The sequence below is a fragment of the Phyllopteryx taeniolatus genome, chromosome 3, assembly GCF_024500385.1.
Source record: "Phyllopteryx taeniolatus isolate TA_2022b chromosome 3, UOR_Ptae_1.2, whole genome shotgun sequence".
Classification (NCBI taxonomy): Eukaryota; Metazoa; Chordata; class Actinopteri; order Syngnathiformes; family Syngnathidae; genus Phyllopteryx; species Phyllopteryx taeniolatus.
The window spans coordinates 8,397,956-8,415,753 of NC_084504.1; the positions used below are offsets into that span (position 1 = coordinate 8,397,956).

Below are 17,798 nucleotides of genomic sequence, written 5' to 3' on the forward strand. Positions count from 1 at the left end.
TTGAACATTCACAAAACTGCACGAAATGACGCGCTAGCGTGCATGCATACATTTGCTAATTCATTTTCATATAATTAATAACGGTAAAGAAATTTGTTTAAAAAAAAAAATAACACCAATCGCAGGGCACATATACTATACATAAACAACCACTGACACTGACATTCATAACTACGGAAAATTTAAGAGTCTTCAATTAACCTGCCATGCATGTTTTTGGCACGTGGTACCCGTAGAAAACCCACACAGGCACTGGGAGAACATGCAAACTCCACACAGGAAGGCTGGAGCCGGGATTTGAACCCACGATCTTAGAACTGTGAGGCGCCCCCATTTTAGTCAGTGACACCCTACTAGATTAGAGATTCTTCATCATATTAAATTAGCGATTGAACATAATTTTGGGGTGCTTGCTGTTGTTCATGTGAGAGTGCAACAGTATGACAGCAATTAAAACAATAATACCAACTTGAACAAATCGGTGTTAGAAACTCAAACAAGCTGTCATTTTGTTTTATTTCTTGAAAAGTTGTCATTTTGGAGGTGAGGGGATTCTGCCCAATAGTTACGATCTATAAAATTTATTAAGTTTATAAAGTTATTACTGCCCCTTTATCGTATAGAATATTACTTTTTCACCCAGCTATGCAGTGAATTTGGTGTCCACTTCTGCCACTGACATCCCACCAAGACATGGGGGGCGTTTTGACTTTGGTAACTAGTTATTTAACTACTGCTCCAAAATGGATTGATATTTTTGAAAATGATTACAAGTTTAATTTTCTTGAGCAAAAAATACATAAAATCAACTGAAATATGGACCACTAAGACCCCATACATCATCCTAGTTTGGAGATTTTGGCGTTTTGTGCTTTGAAAGAGTTTTTATGGTCTCGGTCTTGTCTTGATCTCGGTGAGTTCTGGTCTCGGGTAAATCTTGAGCACAACAGTAGCCATCCATTCAACCAACTAAACTACCCAACCTCTATCTATCTCACCAGCTAGTGAGCTGCTTTGCTACCCAGCTGTGCAAAAACTAAAATGTCGCCGTTTGGCATCGCCAACTTTGTTACAGTGAATTAAGGATGCTTTTTTTCTCTCTCTGAAATTTCACCTCCACTTAGACGCCCCTGTCAGATTCCCCGTAGCAGCCGATGAAATATTCATTGGTCAAATTGAAAACGCGCCTTTGCCAATGTGAGACAGCGGTTGGCGAGATTGGCACAAAATGGGCCATGCCGTAATTGGCCATACGTCTTCTTTAAGGGCAAATTGATTATGTCACATTGCAGCACCTATCAGCAGGAAGTATTACTGCAAGTCTTTTTTTCCCCTACTCTGTTGCTAATGGAAACAGGACGGATGGAGTGTGTGTGTGTGTGTGTGTGTGTGGGAGGGGGGGGGGGGGGGGTCTGCAGAGGTGTGGATCTTCTCCTGCCAAATAGGGGAGCACATTTCCTGCTTGGAGTGCATCAATCCCGTCTAAAAGGAGATGCCGGTGTGCGTCAGCACGTCACACACAAAAATGCATAAATACAAAAAAAAACAATTTAAAAAAAAATAGGTCAACATCGCCGTGATGACAACCGGCAGCTTCAGCTGTTTTTGGGGGGGGGGGGGGGGGGGTGATGTTCGTGCGCTTCGGGCGTCAAGGTGACGACCAAGAGTGGATCGGGAAAAATTGACAAAGGCAAATATACAACATAGGCAGAATTTTTACCCCAAAAACACAACTTTACTGTTGTAATATTCGTTTTTATTCAAGAAAAATACAGTTTTATTTTTGTAATCTCACAATTTACGACTTCTATCTTGGAAAAATGTGACACTATTCCGGTAATATTATTCTTTCTATCACAACATTACATTTAAAATAACCTCAAAATTATATTCTCAAAACACAAAATAATTCTAAAGATGTATGGATATTTCTTTTCTAAAAAAATGCAAATTTATTTTCTTAATAATGTAAGGTTTTTCTTTTCAAAATGCATTTATTCTCTTACCTGTATGACTTGACATTTTAAGTTCTGAACAATGCGGTTTTATTCCTGTAATATTAGCATTTTTCTAATTAAAAAATGTAAAAAAAAAATTATATTTCAACTCTTTAAATGATCTGTTAATAAAATAAAGCCACATTATTATTTAAATAGGTTATTCTGTAAAAACTACATGTTATTTTTAATCTTGAAAAAAGTCAGATTTTTTTTACTCCACAATATTTCACTTAAAAAATATATAAACTCGAAGTATTATTTTTAACCATTGAAACAAAAGAGAAAAAGTTGTTTGTTTTTGCGAGGAAATGCTTTTTGGGGGAAAAAGTTTTGTATTTCAGAGAAAAAAATTGTACATTTTGGGAAAACTATTTTTGAGAAAATAGAAAAAAACATTTTTTTGGGGGGTGGGTGTTGTATTATTATTATCACTTTCAACTCCTTCCAAAAATGTTCTATGGGGTTGAGATCTGGAGACTGGCTAGGCCACTCCAGGACCTTGAAATGCTCCTTTCGAAGCCACTCCTTCGTTGTGTTTGGGATCATTGTCATGCTGAAAGACCCAGCCACGTTTCATCTTCAATGCCCTTGCTGATGGAAGGATGTTTTCACTCAAAATCTCACGATACATGGCCCCATTCATTCTTTCCTTTACACAGATCAGTCGTCCTGGTCCCTTTGCAGGAAAAACAGCCCGAAAGCATTATGTTTCCACCCCCATGCTTCACAGTAGGTTCTTTGGTGTTCTTTGGATGCAACTAAGCATTCTTTCTCCTCCAAACACAACAAGTTGAGTTTTTGCCAAAAAGTTCTGTTTTGGTTTCATCTGACCATGTGACATTCTCCCAATCCTCTTCTGGATCATCCAAATGCGCTCTAGCAAACTTCAGACGGGCCTGGACATGTACTGGCTTAAGCAGGGGGACACGTCTGGCACTGCAGGATTTGAGTCCCTGGCGGCGAAGTGTGTTACTGATGGTAGCCTTTGTTACTTTGCTCCCAGATCTCTGCAGGTCATTCACTAGGTCCCCCCGTGTCGTTCTGGGATTTTTGCTCATCGTTCTTGTGATCATTTTGACCCCACGGGGTGAGATCTTGCGTGGAGCCCCAGATCGAGGGAGATTATCAGTGGTCTTGTATTTCTTCCATTTTCTAATAATTGCTCCCACAGTTGATTTCGTCACACCCAGCTACTTACCTATTGCAGATTCAGTCTTCCCAGCCTGGTGCAGGTCTACAATTTTGTTTCTGGTGTCCTTTGACAGCTCTTTGGTCTTGGCCATAGTGGAGTTTGGAGTGTGACTGTTTGAGGATGTGGACAGGGGTCTTTTATACTGATAATGAGTTCAAACAGATGCCATTAATACAGGTAATGAGTGGAGGAAAGAGCAACCTCTTAAAGAAGAAGTTTCAGGTCTGTGAGAGCCAGACATCTTGCTTGTTTGTCGGTGACCAAATACTTATTTTCCACCATAAATTTGCTAATAAATTCTTCAAAAATCAGACGATGTGATTTTCAGGAATCTTTTTCCCCTCATTTTGCCTCTCATAGGTGAGGGATACCTATGATGAAAATTACAGGCCTCTCTCATCTTTTTAAGTGGGAGAATTTGCACAATTGGTGGCTGATTTAATACTTTTTTGCCCCACTGTATATCTTGAAAATACAACTTGATTCTTGCAATATTCTGACTTCAAAAAGTGTGTGTGTGTGCGTTTTATTCTTTCAAAAAAGGACTACATCTGAACAATCATAAAACCATCATAAAATCCTGCATTGACTTTGCAGGCCATGAGTTGAGCGACATTTGAACATTCCTAAACGTAGATCAAGTGGAAAAATAAGAGCGTTCATGCCCATGTAGCTCATGACGTGCCTGTCAGGGATTATTGCCAGTCTCTGACTGCCCTCTAGTGGTCACAAATGCTCAGCACATATGTGCTCTGGCACAAAATTCATGTTGACCGGCAAATAAGAAAATGAGTATAATTGTGCCCAAAAAAGTAAACTTTTTTTAACTTAAAGTTTTTCGCTTGAAAAAATACAACTTTATCCTTGAAATATTGCAATACTTTCGAACATCTCGAAGAGGTTTATTTTATTCTCTTTAAATGACATTTTCTTAAAAAGCTATGACTTTCTAAAAGAAATATTGTGACTTTAAAAGTTTGATCAAATACAATTAAACATATTTAATTCCATTAAATTATTAATATAACTAACTATCCAACCAACCATATAAAATGTAATAAAATAAAGTTAAATCAAATGAATTAACTGAATAACTAACTAAGAAACAACCAAAATAATAAAATAAAGCAAAATGTAAGAAAATAATCAAATGTAATGAAATTAAACATAAAATAAAATAATACAAATAGTAAATCTAGATAAAATATAATAAAATGCTAATCAACCAATAAAAATACAAATCAAATAACAGGATAAAATTATTAAGTTACAAAGTAATAAAATAATAAACAAATCTAATCTAAAAAATACAACGAATTATTTAATAAAATATGAGTACAAATAAAAACTTAATAAAATAACTGAATCAAAATAATTAAATCATCATTGAAGATCATTAAATAAAATAAAACGACTAAACTACAAGAAAATTAAAAACTAAGCAACCAATAAAGACTAAACTAAAAATACAATAAATAACTTCATTAAAAAAATATAAAAGAAAAAACAAAATGAGATTTTAAAAAAAGATGAAATAAATATTTTTTTTTATAAAGGTCAAATAACGTACTAATCAACCCCCCAAAAAGTACAATAAATAACTTAATAACTAATAGAAATGAGAAGATAAAAAAAAAATCAAATGAAATGGCATGAAATCAAGTAACTAACGTAATCAAAGTACGACCCCAATTCCAATGAAGTTGGGACGTTGTGTTAAACATAAATCAAAACAGAATACAATGATTTGCAAATCATGTTCAACCTATATTTAATTGAATAGACTACAAAGACAAGTGTACTCATTCAGCCCTAAAATTCAAAATGAATGACTATTTGCTAAAAACCATCAAGTTGATCAGTTTGAACGTTAAATAGCTAGTTTTTGTCGTGTATTCAATTCAATATAGATTTGGCAACTCATTGTATTCTGTTTGGATTTCTGTTGATAACACAACGCCCCGACTTCATTGGAATCGGGGTTGTAAAGTGAAGCAAATACTCGTAACCTCGTCAGTCAAATGAAATGAAGTCCACGTCAGCGACAGGTGGCGCGCGCGCGCGCGGGCGCGACGGCGCGGCGGTAGGCCGCCAGGCCGGCGTGTCCGAACCTGGGCCTCACCTTGGCCAGCTGGCCCAGGTGGAAGAGCAGCGTCAGCTTCCGGCTCATCCTGCGCACGGCCAGCCCGGCGGCCAGGCTCTGGGCCAGCAGCGTGCCCACGAACAGCAAGTGGACGGCGCGCTCCAGGGGGAGCACGACCGCGTCCTCGTCCGTCAACAGGAACAGCAACACGGGCAGCTGGAACAGGAACGTCAGCACGCAGAAGGAAGACAGCGCCGGCACCTGGAAACCGCCACCGTGTACTTCAAGTACATCAAGTATTTCAAGTTCATCAATTACTAATAAATATACTGTAGAACATCAAATACATGAAGTCGATGAAGTGCTGTATATACACTATATGAAGCACATACATTCTATAACGTACTTCTAGTATACACGGTAAAGTACAGCATAGGAAGTACACAAAGTATGTGAAGTAAAGTGATTACGTTCTCCTCGAGGTTTCCGAAGTATCCGAGGTAGAGTCGGAGAAGTTCGCCGAGGGTGATGAGTACGATTCCGGCGATCAGTAGCCCTTGGTAGTATCCCGGGAGGTACGCAAACTGAAAAGGAAACGTGCGTGCTTTTTGCATGCTTTCCGCCCTGACACCCTTCACAACTGGGCCACGGTGGGCCAACTCCATTTTGCGCATTCTGTGCAGAAAAGAGGAGCGATAGGGCGACACGGTTCAGATGAATACTGGTGTAAATGAAATCGGGGGGGGGGGGGGGCGTCCGTTCTTGCACTCAGCACTGTGCAACACCGGGCCGACATCCCAAAATGTCAGCCTCAGACATTGACAGAATGTCATGAACATGGTTAGGGCGACGGCGAGGAACGCAAGGCAAGAACATGGTGGACCCAATTGCAGGGAAGCAGGGAGGCAAGGCAGGAGTGCGGGAATCTCAAAATAATAATATTTAATCACAATGATAAAACAACAGGCGTCTATGACAAAAACAACTGGCGACTATGACATGGCAGGCTGAGGACGGTGGGAGGCAGTTTGGTGGCGTCCAGGGCGACGCCATGTTCTTCCCGCTGGGTCCTGTTCTGGTCGGTTCATTGTCGTTGTCACATGTCTTGCCAGGTCATAGTCGCCAGTTGTTTTTGTCATAGTCGCCTGTTGTTTTATCATTGTGATTAAATATTATTATTTTGAGATTCCCGCACTCCTGCCTTGCCTCCCTGCTTCCCTGCAATTGGGTCCACCATGTTCTTGCCTTGCGTTCCTCGCCGTCGCCCTAACCATGTTCATGACACAGAAGACTGAACAGATTGGAGAGATTTTGGACTTCGACCATAACTACTGCACTAAACCTGTTTTTTTTTTTTTTTCTCAAATACCAGTTGGTTTCTTTTCGTGTTTCGGGCAACCTACGGTTGCTGATACTGAGCGGGATCCAAACTTTGAAACTGAAGATGATGACAGCAATGGAGTTGGCCCACTATATTCTACTCTAGTTCTTAGTGACCCGAATTTACATCGTTTTTATTCAAATACTGCAACACAGTGTCCTCATTTGTTACGTTTCTCATCTATACTTCCATCCATCCATTTTCTGAGCAGCTTCTCCTCACCAGGGTCGCGGGCGTGCTGGAGCCCATCCCAGCTGTCATCGGGCAGGAGTCGGGGTACACCCTGAACTGGTTGCCAGCCAATCGCAGGGCACATAGGAACAAACAACCATTCGCACTCACAGTCATGCCTACGGGCAATTTAGAGTCTCCAATTCATGCATGTTTTTGGGAGGAAACCGGAGTACCCGGAGAAAACCCACATGCAAACTCCACACAGGCGGGGCCGGGGATTGAACCCCGGTCCTCAGAACTGTGAGGCTGACACTCTAACCAGTCGTGCCGCTCATCTATACTTGAGAAGAGTTAATAGTGACAGGCTTCTAGTGACCTTGACTTCCAACATGCAGACAGAGGAAAGCCACCAGCAGGGGAAATAAAATACGTTGAAGTAGATTAACATCTGCAGAGGAACGTCGCACGCCACCTCGTTGGCCACTGACAACAACAACAACAACAACAACAACAACATTGTCAGATGTATTCTTTTATTTGGAAATTCACATGGTAAAAAAGTATTTCTTCTCTGTATCATATTCAAAATCATTTTCCCTGAAAAGAATGTAAATTTATTCTCATAATTTCTTACTTTTGTTTCTAAAAAAAATATTTGTTTTATCGTCAAAAATCCCCTTACTGTTCTAGTATTATGACTTTTCTAAAGAAATCGTGATTTTTAAAAATATGACTTTTTAATTTTGAAAAAATAGAGACTATTTTAAAAGTTCTGATTTTATTTTTGCAATATGTTTTTCTCAGAAGAATGTCTCTATTCTCGTAATATTACTGTAATATTACTCTAAAATACATTTAAAAACACAACATAATTTTGGAATATTAAACAAATCTCATAATACGTATTCAAATTTATAATTAATTAAATCTCCAAAACTTTATGTATTTATATATTCTCATAATTCATTAAATTCTATCGAAAATGGTTGTTATTTTTATATTGAAAAAGCACTTTATTCTTGCAGTATTACTTTTAAAAAAAATGTCATCCTTAAAAATATGACTCATCTAAAAAAAACTGTTTTTTTTCTCATACAGTTAAAAAACATGCAAGAAAAATGTGTAAATTTTTTTGCAATGCAAATCTTCTGGAACTGTTATTTCTTTTAACATCACTTTTTTCCTCCAAAACAATCTTGAAAGATTATGACTTAAATCTCTCAATAATATGACGAATAAAATAGATTTACTATCTCCAAAAATATATTATTAATCTAAAAATTCTTTCCTTGCAATAATGGGTTGTTGTGTTATGAATTTAATTTCCTAATAATTCAGTTTAAAAAAAATACTTGACTTTTAACTTCACTTTTTTTTAAAGAATGACAACTTTAAAGATTGTGACTATTAAAAATAGATGTATTCATCTCGAGAAATTAAAAAATTATTATTCTCATAACAATTAGGCTTTTTAAAAGTTATTTTAAAATGTATTCATAAAAAATTTAATCTTTCAAATTTTTATTTTTGTTTCTCTTATTTTGAAAAATTCCATCTCTATTATCATAACATTACTATACTTTAAAAATAATACTTTATTCTTGTAATAATTTGACTTTTACTTTTTTTAAAAAGAACTTTTTGTCTCCGAAAATCTGACTATTACTTAAAAATTACTTTAAAAAAAACCAAATATGAAGTTAGTTCATCTCTTAGAGGACAACTTTTTCTTGTAGTATGTTTTTGCGTTCTTTTTTTCCCCTCTTCAGTGTGTCGCTAATCACGCTTTTACAGTATGTACAGTAGTGGTGAAGGTAGTCAAGTAGTAGGTAGGGATTGAGCACCAACCTGAATGTGAAGGTGAAAGGTCACGGCGCTCTCTGTGCACGTGCTCGCTCAACACCGAAGTTCCCACGTAGGCCAGGCCGGCACCGACGTTATCGCCAACGGGCGAGTAGAAGACGGGCATCGTGAGCGGGAGTAGACGCTAGCACAAATGGAGGCCACACACACGCAGAATGCTAATCAGATTACCAAACAGGAGGCGGGCGGTTTGCGGATTAGTCCAAATGGTCTCACGAGTCGTAACAAAGAAACAATAACAATGTGCTCACAAATCAACGCCGTTGTCCAATTCAAAGAAACAATGTGGACAAGGTAAAAGACAAAATGCAACACAACGAAACAATGGAGATGATGCGTTTCTTTCCAAATCAATAGGGGTCAACTCATGAAACAATATGGCATATAATTTAAATGTCAAACATAAAAATAACTCAAATACAAGGGAGCATTGAGTCCAGAGTAAAAAAAAAAAAAAAAAAATCAAGATTTCATGACAAGATTATAGATGCACATTAAAAAAAATATCTAAATATGAGAATTATTATTGTTTTATAAGTCATATATATATATCCAAGAACAAACTTTTAAGATTTTATTTAAAATTAAAAAATGTCCAATACAAATGTTTTTTATTTTTTGAGAATTTTTTTTATAAACTTTTAAAATGCACCCTATTCTCATAATGTAATTTTCTTCTTTAAAAAAAAACATATTTTTTTCGCAATAAAAAATAATTCTTCTTGTGATGCGACTTTTATCATACAAATACAACTGGCAAGAAAGAATACTATATTTATGTTTTAGTATTTAGCAATTTTCAATGAAAAAATATATTCATTTAAGATGAAGTCTCTTTTCCTTTGAAAAATAAGACTTTGTTCCGATCATATTCTTTTTTTCCCCAAAATATGCAACTTCTGTGATCTCTTACTTTTTAAAAAGAAAATAGATTTAAAAATATATTATTTTTAGATAAGAAAAATACAGACTATTCTATTCATTTAAAAAAAGATGTTTTCACCCAAAATATTTTTGCTGAAAAAACTAGATTTTTTTTCAAATAAAATTGTTTTAAAAAAATAAAATTTATGAATCTATGTCTTTAAAAACTAAGACGGATATATTTTTTTTAAATATGTGACTTTATCAACTATCAAGTTGTGTTTATGCTTCTTTTTTTGCTCAAGAAAATGAAACTGGTAGTCATTTAATATCAATCCATTTTGGAGCAATTGGTAAATAACTAATTGCCTTTGGAACGCCCCTTTTCATCTTCAAATGTTATCGCCTTCTGCAGTTGGCATTTTTTTTTTTACTCAAAATGATGACATCTTTTACCCGAAAATACTTTGATTTATGTCACCATAATACATACATCGGTCTTCATTCAAATTAAATGAATTATATGCAATTCCATTAAATGTCTTGTGTGTTCATGTATCGATAAAAAAAACTTTTGGGCTTCCTCTTGGCTCCTGGATTGATGTGTGATTAAAAATCAGGAGTGTTCTTGCTTTTATGTATTTTATTGAGGCAGACACGTTTTGAATGAATGTACGACTGCCACACACTGCGTCCGGCCCAGCGGGCCGTCAGAATGGAGCCGGGATTTTGTTTTTCTGGAACACCTTGAGGCTCCGTTCGTCATCAATGGCGTGCGCGGGATGCAGTGGCGGCGTTGGGCCGTCGGGGGGCGTCACAGCTCATCCCTGAGGCTTCGCAGGGGTAAGTTCCGGAACTCCTCAGGCACCTCTTCGCCCTTCTGGGAACGCTTGTAGAACCCCAGGGAGTCCAACAGGGCGCCCATCTCCGCCGCCTTCATGTCCTTCACCCTAACCGTCTGCCACACAAACACCAATAACGTGAATGTTTACATGCAAATGAAAACAGCAAACAGGAGATTTTGTTGGGATTTTCCGTTAAAAATTTTCAAAAGCAAAAGAGAAAAAGTTTTTTGGGGAAAAAAGTTGGATATTTTCAAGAATTTATTTTATATTTTTGAGAGAAAAAAATAGTACATTTTGTAAAAATAGAAAAAAAAAGGTTGTTGTTTTTTTTGGGGGGGGGGGTTGTATTATTATCAAGAATTTTCTGGTTCAAGATGTGCAGACACATTTATTTTCTAAAAAAGTTTTTTTTTTCATTCTGCTTCAATAATTTTTTAAATATATTTTTTGGGGAAAGAAATGGGCTCACATTTTCTAAACATTTTGGGTTTTTTTAGACAAAAGTTGTGTATTGGGCGGCACGGTGGGCGGCAGGTTTAATCCCTGGCCCCGCCTGTGTGGAGTTTGCATGTTCTGCCCATGCCTGTGTGGGTTTTCTCCGGGTACTCCGGTTTCCTCCCACATCCCAAAAACATGCAGGGTAGGTTAATTGAAGACTCTAAAATTGCTCGTAGGTGTGAATGTGAGTGCGAATGGTTGTTTGATTGTATGTGCCCTGCGATTGGCTGGCGAGCAGTTCAGGGTGTACTCTCGCCCGAAGATAGCTGGGATAGGCTCCAGCACGCCCGCGACCCGTGTGAGGATAAGCGGTCTGGAAAATGAATGAATGAATGAGTTTTATAGTTAATTTTATTTTCAAAATGTTTATATTTTGGAGGGGAAAAAAGTCCTTTTTAAGGAAAAATATTCTTGATTTTCCAAAACATGACTTTCTTTACCAAAGATGACTTTTTATTCTTTAAATTACAACTTCTTTCTAGAATAATTATTTTTGGGAGGAAAAAAGATCTATATTCACGTCAAAGTCAAATATTTCTTAAAAATGTAGAAACCACATATATTGTGGTAAATAAATTATACATTCTCAAGAAAAAAGGTAGTGTATATTTCAGGAAAAAAATGTCCCACAAAAATACAACTTTATTTTAAAAAATGCAACTTTTTGTCATACCATTATTATGTCTTTTTTAAAATTTTAGATTTTTTTTATAATATTGAAATTACAACTTTTTTTCGGGTAATATCTTGACTAGAAAACATACAACATTTATTATATGTTAGCTACACATACCCAGTATATATTAGATTTAGTTGTTTCCCCAAAAGATTTAAAAGGTGGAAAGAGTGGCTGCTTTTATGAAAAAGAGTCACTTTTTGGAGAAAAACAGTTCTATATTTAAAAAAAAAAAAGTGTATTAATGTGAAAAATAGCCAGTTTTTGTAAAACATTTGTAAATTTTCAAGATCTTTCTCTCACAATATTATGATTCTTTTTTAAATGACTTTTCATCTCCAGATTTTTTTTTTTAAAGATTTAAAGCCAGCAAATATACAAAACTTTATTCTCTGAAGATTAATTTTTTTTAAAAAAAAGATACTTTTCAAACATTTTCAATCTCGGAAAATGAAATATTTTCTCTCACAATATTCTGAAATTTTTTTTCTCAAAGAGTTTTATTTTCTATCTCCAAAAAGACAACTTTCTTTGTGGGATATTACCATATGTTTTAAAAGATTTTTTTCTAAAGAAGAAAGGAACTTTTTTGTCAAAAAAATGCATCTTATTTTGGGAATTATTCCCAATATTATTTATTCCCAGTTTTCTGAAAAAAACATTAATGCTGTTATAATCTCTTAAATTATTCTATGTTATTGTAAAATATTTCATATTTGTTATATTATAAAATTCAGACTTTATCTAAAAAAAAAATAATAATCCATTTTGTCATAGTATTAGGATTTCTTGAACAGCAACCAGTGGCTGCTAACAACACGCGTGCTTGTGGCAAATCTTAAATTCCCAAAAGGTGTCAAAGGTCACCTTTACGACCTCATCCTTGTCGTTATAAAAAACGAGTCGGGGATCCTCCTCCTCCGAGGAATCGTACTCCAGGTTATGACTGTGCGAGGAAACCATGGGTCAAGGATGTCAAACACCAAAAGTATGTAAACATTCATAAACAGCGAAAAACATTTCGTTTTGGACACAAAATGTTTTTGGAAACAGATTTGTCGCCAACGAAGCTAACTTGCGTGTTTTTGTTAACACTGAACAAAATTCAATTACCCACCAAGGTAGCATAGATTATTTTGAAAATATAAAAGATTTTGTTGTCTACAAAGCTAACGTAATGTGTTTTGTGAACATCTTTGATAACAACATGTTTTCGTAGACGCTGAAGACAATGTAGCCCTCAACAAAGCTAACCTGCATGTTTTGTATTTATCAAAGACAATTTGGAGAATTTGTAAACATCTGGGTGGGAAAAATTGTCCTTGAATAAGTTAACTTGCCTGTTTTTGTAAACATCAAACAATTTGACGTAGTAGTATGTATTTTTTTTTTTTGGTAAACATTGAAGATTTAGTGGTCAATGAAGATAATATACTGTACAAAGCTAACATAGGTGTTTTCGTAAAAATCAAAGACAATTTGATCTCTTTCGCCAAACAAGCTAAATAAACATTTTTGAAAACAATGATGCTAGAGATAACATACCGTATTGTAACGACCATAAGGCGCACTTAAAAGTATTCAATTTTCTCCAAAATGGACGGCGCGCCTTAAAATGTGGCACGCCTTATGTGTGCACCGAGTTCCAAAATCTATAAATGTTGCTGTGTGATGAGCGCTCCGCTTGACTGACTGGGAGCATTTCCTGCCGACACGCTGCTTATATAGAGGAAAGGCACACGTGGCTGAGGACAGCATGCGGAGGTTAAAGGGGGAAGGGTGCGCGTGAAAGAGGACGCTAAAGGCACGGTATATAGCGCCGGTATGTGCAATGTGCAAAACAACATCGGTTTGGCTAAGGACCCCCGAAAATGGCACCTACGAAGAGACACGCTTATGAAGCACAGTTTAAACTGCAAGCTATCAGTTACGTGGAGGAACATGGGAATCGAGCAGCCGCGAGAGAATTCGAGATCAACGAATCCATGGTTCGCAAGTGGAGGAAACAGGAAAACGCCGGCATCATTGCTGAACAGCCCCCCGGCAACGAGACTGACTCCGACAATGACGAGAGGGAACCCGGCGTGTTTGATGGAGAACTTGCCCAGCTGTTCATTGAGGATGCAGAAGATGAGGACTTTGATGGATTTGTGGATGAGGATTGATCAAAAAAAAATAACGTGAGTACATTGTTAAATACTTCAATAAAGTACAACCGAACTCAGTTTTGCTCCCGCTGCCTTTTTCAAAACATACACTAGCATGCATGCTAGCGTATATTTTACCATGTCTGCGCCCAATAATACGGTGCGCGCCTTATGTATGTGTTAAATACAGAAACAGACCCCGTAACTGAGACTGAGGCCTTTCAATACGGTGCGCCTTGTGGTCGTGAAAATTCGGTACTTGTTTTTGTAAACAAACCATGTTTTAAGTCTTGGACAAACCTAACATACATGTTTGTAAACATCAAACACAATTGAGTTTTTCACCATGCTAACGTATATTTTTGAAAACATTGAAGTTTTATTCGTCGATGAAAATAACATACTTGTTTTTGTAATCAAACTAAATTTTAAGTCTTCAACAAAGTTACTGTGCATTCGTAAAAATCAAGGACAATTTGTAGTCTTTCACCAAGCTAACGCACATATGTAGTAAGCACTGATGATTTAGTCATCCATGAAGATAACGAAAATTGAAGTTTAAAATTTGAATTGTTGGAAAAAAATAACCTCCATGTTGTAAACATCAAAGACAAGGCCGTCTCCAAATTTAGACTCTGATTTCAGAATACCTCATTAGTCCCAGAAAGACAATTCAGTTTTAAAATCAACCGGTCCAGCAAAGTAACATGTTACTGTCGCAATCTCGCAATAAGAAGTTTGCGTGTCGAGGAGGCGACGAAAAGGATACTACAATGCCCAGCGCTCCAACAGAAAGTGATGCAGCTCAGGCATTTTCTTGATGCCTCATCCAACCACGCTGGGAGCCTAAAAATGAACAAAAACAAAACAAGAAATGGTCACCATTTCAGCCAAGCTTGAGGATTTTGGGGGGAATCAATCACCTGCTGTTCGCAGAATCTTACGCTAATTTGTTTTTTTTTGTACCCGATCCCCATCTTATTTGCATTTTAAATTTTATTTTTTTTTTTCATGCCAGTTATAAGAGGACTTTAGGTCTGGCTCAGTCCATATTCCCCCATTAAATAATTTAATAGAGCCATTTTAAACTAGAAAATTAAAAATATATATACAAAATAGAAGATTACATAAAAATGAGCATGAATTAGTATTTTATTATTGAAGTAATTTCACATATTTTACACTTAATTAAGTGACTATAACTAAAAATATAAAAATAAACTACTTGACATATTACTGTATTTTATATTAATTTATCTAATTAACAGATTTTTTAATTGCTCTATTTAAAAAAATTCAAACTATTAGTAAAACAAATGTGAAATATACACTTTTTATTATTATATCATTGCTTAAAATTAACAAAAATGAGTATGATTTTTTTATTGTTAAAATAATGTTACAAAATTTACATGTATTAATTTTTTAGATCCTTTTCATTAATTCATTTGATCAAATCATGAATTATGTCATTACAATTAAATCAATTCTTTATTAAAATAAACTACTTGATGTATTTCACATGTATTTTTCATCGTTAATATATTTTGTATTCATTTATCTTATTAAATAATTATTTGCTTTATTGTAAATAAAACATGCTAATCCCGCATATCACTAATATGAATATGTATAACATATAAATGAGTATACAGACATATATACACGTATCATAGAGATATCATATGTATTTGTAAGTATAATAAACATACTTATACTACTCATAGGATATATATTTTCAAAATAATTGGATCATTAACCATAATATAATTTAAAAAAACAAAAACAAAAAATGGCTATGAAATATTTTATTATCAAAGTAAAGAATATTCATTTTTTTAACTTATTTGTATTCATCTATCTCGTTATATAATTGGTTCATAGATTTATTGTAAACAAAAAATGTAAAAATAATAAAATAAACAATTTTACATCTGTAGTGCATTATTATTATGACTGCATTATTATTATGACTTTCTGCTTGTCCTTTCTGGGTTATGGTTTACAATGGCTAGCTATTATTTTATTAATTAAAAATACAAAAACATTCTTAATTTATTATTAAAATTAAAATCATTACCTCATTAAATAACTTGTTAATTGATTTATTGTAAATTCTAAATTCTATTCAAAATTGCAAAAATATCAGTCATAATGAAAAAGAGTATTATCATTTTATTAATCAAATAAACCATTTTAAATTCACAAATTCACTTTGTATTATTTTTTTTGTTATCTCTTGTATGTTTGCACAGTCCCGATTTGGAAGCAAAAGGATGCGAAACACTCACCAGAAGTTTTCCCCTCGCAATGTCGATGTGGCCGTCCAGAGTGGTGTCGTTGTGGCTTCCTGCCACCGCAATGGCGGCGAGGGTGAGCGCCAAGAAAGCTGACCACATCGTGACGTCTCCGAGCCTTCCCGAGTCGGTCTGACCCACACCGGACACTTCCACCTGGACCTGTCTCACACGGACTAGCCCACGTCGCACTCCCGAAGGGGAGGTTGGATTTCTTCTAATCAAGAAACTTGAAATCAAGACATTTTGAGCATCTCTAGAACATTCTAGTCAGTGAACGCACGCGTCTTCTTTAGTCGACTTGGTTTCGTTAGCCTCAATTTGCTTCAATTGTTATTGTTTTAGAAGTCATCCGTCAAGGCCGAGTTGGTGGGATCTTCCACATTTGACGACGCCACAGGTGACATCTGGGTTGTTATCTGCTTCTCCCACGTTGGAAAGCTAATGCTTACAAACACTATAAACAATTTGCAGTCTTCGTTTGACAAGAGCTGAAATGCAGGTTTTCATTATCATCCAAGTTAGTCTTAGACAAACCTACAGCACGTTTTTGTAAACATAAAAAATGTAGTCTTCAAATATCCTTAAGTACCGTACAAGTTTTCGGAAATGTCAAATACAATTTACTCATTGACAAACCTAATAAATATTTTCATAAACACTAATGACAATTTAGTCTTCTAAATAGCTACAGTACTGGTTTTCGTAAATATAATCTTGTCTTCGACAAACCCAGCATGTTTTTGTAAACAACAAAATGGAGACTTCAAAGATCCTGAAGTATGAGTTTTCCTAAACGTCAGACGATTTAGTCTTTGAAGAATTTACAGTTCTTGTTTTCGTTAAAATGACCCTAATGTAGATTTTTGAAAAAGTCAGACCAGTCTTCGACCAAGTTACCATTCAGGTTTTTGCAAACATTTTCCAGAAACCTAAAGCACCTTTTGAAAGATCCTAAAGTTTTCCACAAAAAAAAAAGAAAAAGAAAATTGGGGCCATATTTAAAAAAAAAACAAAAAAAAACAACTTTCTAGTATTTGGGATGTAACATTGTCTCTATGGTGCCTCAGTAAACGTGAAATATGAATTAAAATTGTCCACACATTTCTGCGTTCCAGACGTTTTTCTGCCGAGAAGGCTGAAATCAGGTCATTCGAATTTCTCGAGCTTATCTACGTCACGAGCGAAGATCTCTGCCTTCCATTTCCGCTCCCGAGCCAGCACTGTCAACATAACAAACCCAAAATACGGGACCTTTAAATGTCAAAGACTATTTGCTGATCTACAAACCTAACATACATTTGACAATATAGTTTTTGATTTTGATGAAAGATCCTAAACTTAAAGTACTGTACGTGTTTTACGATACGTGTATTCGCTTGAGCAACATTCTTCAGTGACACCACCAACCACACAATGATAACTTTTAAAGCATCCATCCATCCATCCATTTTATGAGCCGCTTATCCTCACAAGGGTCGCGGGACCCATTCACACCTACGGGCAATTTAGAGTCTCCAATCAACCTACCATGCATGTTTTTGGGATGTGGGAGGAAACCGGACTGCCCGGAGAAAACACACCCAGGCACGGGGATAACATGCAAACTCCACACAGGCAGGGCCGGGATTTGAACCCTGGTCCCCAGAACTGTGAGGCAGATGTGCTAACCAGCCGTCCGCCGTACCAGCCTGCAATATAACAAAGAGTGAAAAATTTAAGGTCAGTGGTCCAAGGTCCTCTTTTCCGACGAAAGTAAAGTGTGCCTTTCATTCGGG

The 17,798-nt window shown here is 36.0% G+C and overlaps 2 protein-coding genes across 3 annotated transcripts; both read right to left on the minus strand.

Moving 5' to 3' along the window:
- Window positions 1–4,062: 4,062 nt before the first annotated feature.
- zgc:112294 (transmembrane protein 17A) lies at window positions 4,063–8,888 on the minus strand. Of its 2 annotated transcripts, none has more exons than XM_061766853.1 (4): window positions 8,679–8,888; window positions 7,207–7,313; window positions 5,746–5,859; window positions 4,063–5,536 (listed from the first exon to the last, which is right to left on the minus strand). In XM_061766853.1, exons 1-4 carry the CDS (start codon window positions 8,797–8,799, stop codon window positions 5,231–5,233), a joined length of 648 nt encoding a protein of 215 aa, XP_061622837.1. In that variant the 5' UTR covers window positions 8,800–8,888; the 3' UTR covers window positions 4,063–5,230. The 2 variants fall into 2 exon arrangements, with proteins under 2 accessions (XP_061622837.1, XP_061622838.1); XM_061766854.1 differs by having other exon boundaries at window positions 6,879–7,313; window positions 8,679–8,697.
- Window positions 8,889–10,165: 1,277 nt separating this feature from the next.
- Window positions 10,166–16,974, minus strand: selenoe (selenoprotein e). Its single transcript, XM_061766857.1, has 4 exons — window positions 16,015–16,974; window positions 14,493–14,569; window positions 12,444–12,522; window positions 10,166–10,515 (listed from the first exon to the last, which is right to left on the minus strand). The coding sequence occupies exons 1-4, from the start codon at window positions 16,120–16,122 to the stop codon at window positions 10,372–10,374; spliced, it is 408 nt and encodes a 135-aa protein (XP_061622841.1). The 5' UTR covers window positions 16,123–16,974; the 3' UTR covers window positions 10,166–10,371.
- Between the last annotated feature and the right edge of the window lie 824 nt (window positions 16,975–17,798).

Bases quoted from the DNA above. Each gene is read 5' to 3' on its own strand.
- zgc:112294 (XM_061766853.1), bottom strand. From the start codon at position 8,799: ATGCCCGTCTTCTACTCGCCCGTTGGCGATAACGTCGGTGCCGGCCTG. The intron at 7,314-8,678 runs GTTGGTGCTCAA...TGTTGTTGTCAG, and splicing joins CCTTTCACCTTCACATTCAG to TGGCCAACGAGGTGGCGTGC. The intron at 5,537-5,745 runs GTAATCACTTTA...GGCGGTTTCCAG, and splicing joins TCGGAAACCTCGAGGAGAAC to GTGCCGGCGCTGTCTTCCTT.